General features: G+C 42.7%; 1 protein-coding gene across 1 annotated transcript; it reads right to left on the bottom strand.

The window, feature by feature from the left end:
• Positions 1-1,625: 1,625 nt before the first annotated feature.
• LOC136453289 (uncharacterized) lies at positions 1,626-4,658 on the bottom strand. The gene is given in 7 exon segments (XM_066453867.1): positions 1,626-1,687; positions 1,785-2,353; positions 2,992-3,533; positions 3,535-3,744; positions 3,826-4,000; positions 4,297-4,426; positions 4,460-4,658. Coding segments are annotated over 7 exon segments (1,887 nt in total).
• Between the last annotated feature and the right edge of the window lie 1,053 nt (positions 4,659-5,711).

Genomic DNA, 5,711 nt, shown 5'->3' with positions numbered 1-5,711 from the left:
TTGGATGGACCATTTTGATGCAAGGCCCATATAAGGGGTGTCTTGACTTATTTTTAGTTTTATGTTTGCCATTGTAGCTACTGGGTGATGCCACTCCCGTAGTTTATTGCCAACCAAAGATCCAAAAACAGAGTGGAGTCTTTTTCGCACCCCTAAACTTGTCACGAGTATGAACCCTGGACTCAAAACCAAACATCATGCATCTCCAATTATAAAAATAGACAAATAACCACCATGCGACAACTCAAACTGGTTTTAAAGGTGGTTTTGCAAGAACTAGACATCATACACCCTATATCTCCAAAACCGAGAAAATTACCCTTCTCAAAAGTTTTAAGTGGTTTCCAAGGTGATTTTGTTGATATGGCATGCATGTCTCACATGTTAGAATCCATGCCCTCTCTCTATATATACCTTGGTTTTGAGCCACTCCACTTGGTTTCTTGCTATGTTACCCATTTTTGGACCCATGCGTCGATAAGACACCTTTCCTTCCCTCCATGAATACCCTCTCAGTGTCTCTCAATGCAAGCCGACCCACTTTTGAAACTTCTTTAGAGTTCCCCTAGGGATTTTTTTAAATAAAAATGATAACATGAACAATTGGAAGTACCTTTGAGGGTGTTTGGATCCCGGGACTAAAGTTTAATCCATCATATAATGATAGACTAAACGTGGGGTAATCAGGGCTAATAAGAGCTAATGACCCTAAGCACCGATTAGTCTGATTAGTTCTTATTAGCCCATGATTAGGTCTCCTGTTTGGTACCCAAAATCCAGGACTAATTTTTAGTCATGGGACCAAACACAACCTTTTAACGCTTTTGAGATAACGCATTTGCAACGGTTGGTCCCGATTATGCACCCTCAAACGGGACATCATGACTGTAGTGCTAGAGCGAACCGTGAAACCAAATAAAGGCAGAGTTCGATCGCTCTAGGGCAAACATCAGTTTGTGAGGTCCATATGCTACTTAAAAAAATTATTCCTCCATCCATCTCGCGGCCACGCGGAAGATTCTGCGTCTGTCGTTTTGTCTCTCTCTTAGAGCAAGGCTAATGGTTTAGCCCACTGCCGGCTGAGAGAAGCTGCCATGTCACTTACAGCTAATCATACAGTCAACCTGTACAGTGAGCCAGCTAAGAGGTGTACTATAATAAAAATACAAGCATTTAATGTCAACATGTAGAAGCCCATGTACATGCCATCAGCTGTGATAGATATCTTTGTAGCCATTCACCAAACAATAATAATATGACGGAAACAGGTGGATAAATGAAAAATACTAAGCCAAGACATGACTGTATAATGAAATGAGATCCACGGAACTTCAGAGAATTTTTTTCTCCAACTAGTGAAACAACATCAACCAAGCCATACTAAATAAGTTCATTAACTAGCACATTGATAAGTTCAAGCAAGAGTTCGCTAGCACATAGATCTAGACGACAGAGATAGAAGCAACTTTGGTAGAATGGAGCAGCCAGCACATTTGAATCAAGTGACAACACTACAAGCATAATAGTGTCAAAGTTAAACATATGGGTCCTGAAAATTAGCTAGAAAAGTTCAAGTTTGTGGACAAGTGTGGATCAAATGCGTTCAAGACAACATGTTCATAATTTTAGAGTGGATACCTGCAAGTAGCATCTGCAGCATTCAGTACACCATGCCCAGTCTTGATTCCTAGAAAAATACATGTAAGACATCATGTTAGTTCTCACTATGAAGGGAAAAAACAACAGAAACATGCAGGTTTCAGAATTCTACCATGACTAGTTACGTTGCCTATTTCCGAACTTGCGCCAAATGTGCTCAATGAGATCATTTTTAAGCTGGGTATGCTGTGGACGATCTCGGATAGCAGCTTTTCCATGCATGACATCGGCAAAGCGTGGATTATGACTAGTGTTCACTTCAGGAGGTAGAGCAAAGGATGCCCCTGGATTCTCATTCAAGTCAATATGAATTTTAACATCCTCTCTTTCATATTCCACTATCATATTGTGGAGAATCACACAAGCTAGCATGATCCTTCCAATACTCTTTCTCTTCCATAGGCGTGCAGGACGACGAACAATGGAAAAACGGGACTGCAATACCCCAAAAGCACGAGACTCGTTAACCTGGAGTATTCTCTCAACATCCTCACGTGTGGGGCGTCGCAAGTACTCCCCACCAAACACCTCAATCATCCCTTGTGCAAACTTGTCCAAGCACTGTAATGCAGTGGACTTCCCAATCTTCAAGTACTCATCAAGAGCATCTATAGGACTGCCATAAGCCAGCATGCGCATGGCTGCTGTACACTTCTGCAGTGGTGAGAGCCCTATTCGACCAGCATAATCTGCCCTATAAGTAAAATAGGGATTCCACTGACCAAGGGCATCCACAATTCATAGGAAGAGACGCCTATTCATACTAAATCTAGTACGGAACATACTCTCGGGGTAGAGTGGTTCTTCAGCAAAGTAGTCCGCTACAAGACGCTCATGGGCACCTACATGATCTCTCTGGATGCTCTTTCTAGGACCATATTGTCGCTGAGGTACCCCACCTGAGAAGGCAGCCTTGAACTTCATTGCAAGACTCCTAGCAAAGGAGTCGAGGATGCTCTGCTCGGCAACATGCTTTTCAAGGATTTTGGAAGGGGCTAGCTCATCAGAATCATCTGAGTATGAGTATGAATCTAACATGGTTTGGGTTGAGTAGGAAGATCAGAGAGCACAAGAAGAGACTCAGTTTTGCAGCCAGAATAGAAAGATGAGGGGATTATATAGAGTGTTCTAATACGTGTTGTAGTTCTACACTGCATTGTAGTTACGTGCAATTTAATTGTAGTATGGTTATCTGGAGTATTGACTACGTGTGTGGGTATCTGGACTGCATGCTAACAGTCCACATTTTCAGCATAGTAATCATCCAGTATAATAAATGGAACCATAAGGAATACCTTAGTCATTTTTTAAAATAAGCTCTCCCTCAGGCACCTCAATGCCAACACATGCTCGGCTTTCACATCTTCATCCATTCCAGTTGTGTCTTGCGTCAGTAACGATCGATATGTTTCTAGCATAACTGCCTCCTTGTTTTCTTTTGCTACAAGGTGAGCAAGCCTCCAAGATTCAAGCTTCTCACTAGACACACGCCTTTGTGTTTCTAACATCTCTGTACGCCCTTCATTTGTAGCTTTTTGAGCATCTAAAAAGTTATGAAGCTCATCTTCGATATCTATTATAGAAGGCTGGTCCTTTTTCTTTTTCTTGCACAGCTCTTTAGCTTTCCTGCCCCCCATTGGTCGTTCATCTCTAACATCATCTAGAGAGAACTGTTGCTCCACTTCCTCATCAACACTAAACTTTGTCTTCTCTGGCTCTAGATCTTTAAGGTGTTCCAAATAGGCTTCCCATTTTGGTTCCTTGGAAAGAACTTCCCAACAATGCCTATACGCAAATGGACCATCTTTTTTGTGATCTTCTTCGTAACTTGCCAGTGCCTTCTTCATTACATCATCTTCTGATCCACCACTACCCCCACATAGAATCATCCTCCTTCTAGTTACCACAAAACCAACCAACCCTTAGCTTAATTCTCCACCAATGATCCTTTACTTGCTTAGCTGATCTGACTCGATTTTTTGGGACGGTTCTATTAAAACCTTCAGCAACACCATTCCAGTACTGATCATTCTTCTTATAATTGGCTTGGATGGGATCATTTGAATTCATCAGCCAAGCACTAACCTGCAACATTATCAATAGATGTCAATTGATGTGTGTGCTAGCAATGTAATGCATAATGCCTTTTAATTAAAAAACACTTACCGATTTAAGATCCTCCTCTTTTGTCCATGTCAAGCGCTTTTCAGACCTACTGTGATCAGCATCATTGTTGTCACTATCAATATGGATTGCCTGTGATGCAGTCCTATTGCTTGCAACTTGTGGTGTGCTCTTCAACATATTAACAAAACCACCAGGAGGGTGAGAATCTAATCCCCTGTCAAAAATAAATATGAATACTGAATTCTTGTGTACTAGATTAGCCCTGCCAAAAATAAATATAAACTAACTAATCTCCTGATCAGACCATGAGGGATCGCGCAGACATCTAGGCTAGATAAGAAACACCACAAATATTGCTAGAAAAAAATATGCATCATTTTTGTTGCAGAAGTCTCTCATATGAAATATAAGCCATCTAATTAAAGAGCAAAATAGACTAGTACAAAATTAAATAACTAAGAATACTTAAAAGGGCCACAAAACAATATTAATCAAGAATGCATCACGTACCATACTAGCACATCAGAATCTTCTTGACTGTCAGCCGTAGGCCAAGAATGCCTTGAGCCACCAATACCAGCAACAGCAGGTGTCCACCAAGCCCCTTGAGTTGACGAACCAGCCACGCCTGGTTGCTGAGCTGACGAACCTGCCACGCCTGGTTGCTGTATGCCGCCACCGAACCAGCATGGTGCGGATGAAGGAGGCAAACACTGCGGCGGGCGAGGCGGACACCACATGCCGGGTCCGAACATGGAAGGGATGGATGCTGGTTGAACGGGCTGAGTGCCCGGGGCGCCAACAGGCTGAACCACCGGCCGGGGAATCTCCATAGGTGCCGGCGCAGAGGTTCTCTTCGATTTCTTACTCATCTCGCACAGGCAACGGCGGCGGCCGGTCGGTGTGGTGTCTAGGGTTTGGGAGAGAGGTCGATTGGGGAGGAATTGAGGCTTAAATCGATCGATTTGGCGCGCAAACAACCAATCTGGCGCGCGGGGAAGCAATTTGGCGGGAGAGCATGCCGATTTGGCGCCGAGAGAGATGGTGTGGAGCACGGGATCGGGAAGAGGAGAGACGGGAGAGCGAAGCGTCGGCTTCTCGCTGATAGCGAGCTGGGAGACGGCTGTGAGAAATAAATTTTTTCTCGGACCATGAGCTGCAGGCGGGCGAGATGGGAAATGCTCGCTCTGTAATCTCTCTCCGACGTGGCCCTTTTCCATGTCGATGTGGACTCCTTCCGGCCAGCTAAAAAACGTTATTATACTTGCTCTTACACGACTGATTATTTTATAGTCGACGGTTCGACTCGACTGTGCGGTTCACTTTTTAGTCTGACAACAACGATGGTTCGCGTGCTCTAATGTTCGCCGTTTGATTTCAGATGACACTGGAGCTCCACCTTTTATGACGATGTAGCGTAACATTATTCAGGTGATGAATCATATGCCAAGGCGATGGGACGTAACGTTAACCACTCGATGCGACAGCATCCAGCAGTATCAAAACGATGCTAGTTCCATCAAATTGCTGTCCTGCCAGGCTTCATCACCCACAGCCACAGTACTAGGGCTTGTTTTAGTTTGGATGTAATGTTTTGGGTGTCACATCATGTGTTATGTTAGAAATTAATAAAAAAATAAATTATAGAATTCGTCAGTAAACCGCGAGACGAATTTATTAAGTCTAATTAATCTATCATTAGCACATATGTTATTGTAACACTTTATTGTTAAATTAAAGCTTAAAAGATTCGTCTAATAAATTAGTCGTAATATGTGTAATTAGTTATTTTTAGTCTATATTTAATACTTTATACATGTATCTAAACATTCAATATGACATGATGTAAAGTTTTGAAGCGGAGACTAAATAAGGGCTAGCCCGATAAAATGACAAGACAAACAACAGGAACACAAGATACAACC

This window comes from Miscanthus floridulus, chromosome 1, assembly GCF_019320115.1.
Source record: "Miscanthus floridulus cultivar M001 chromosome 1, ASM1932011v1, whole genome shotgun sequence".
NCBI classification, from domain to species: Eukaryota; Viridiplantae; Streptophyta; class Magnoliopsida; order Poales; family Poaceae; genus Miscanthus; species Miscanthus floridulus.
This window is presented reverse-complemented; position numbering and strand designations above follow the sequence as displayed.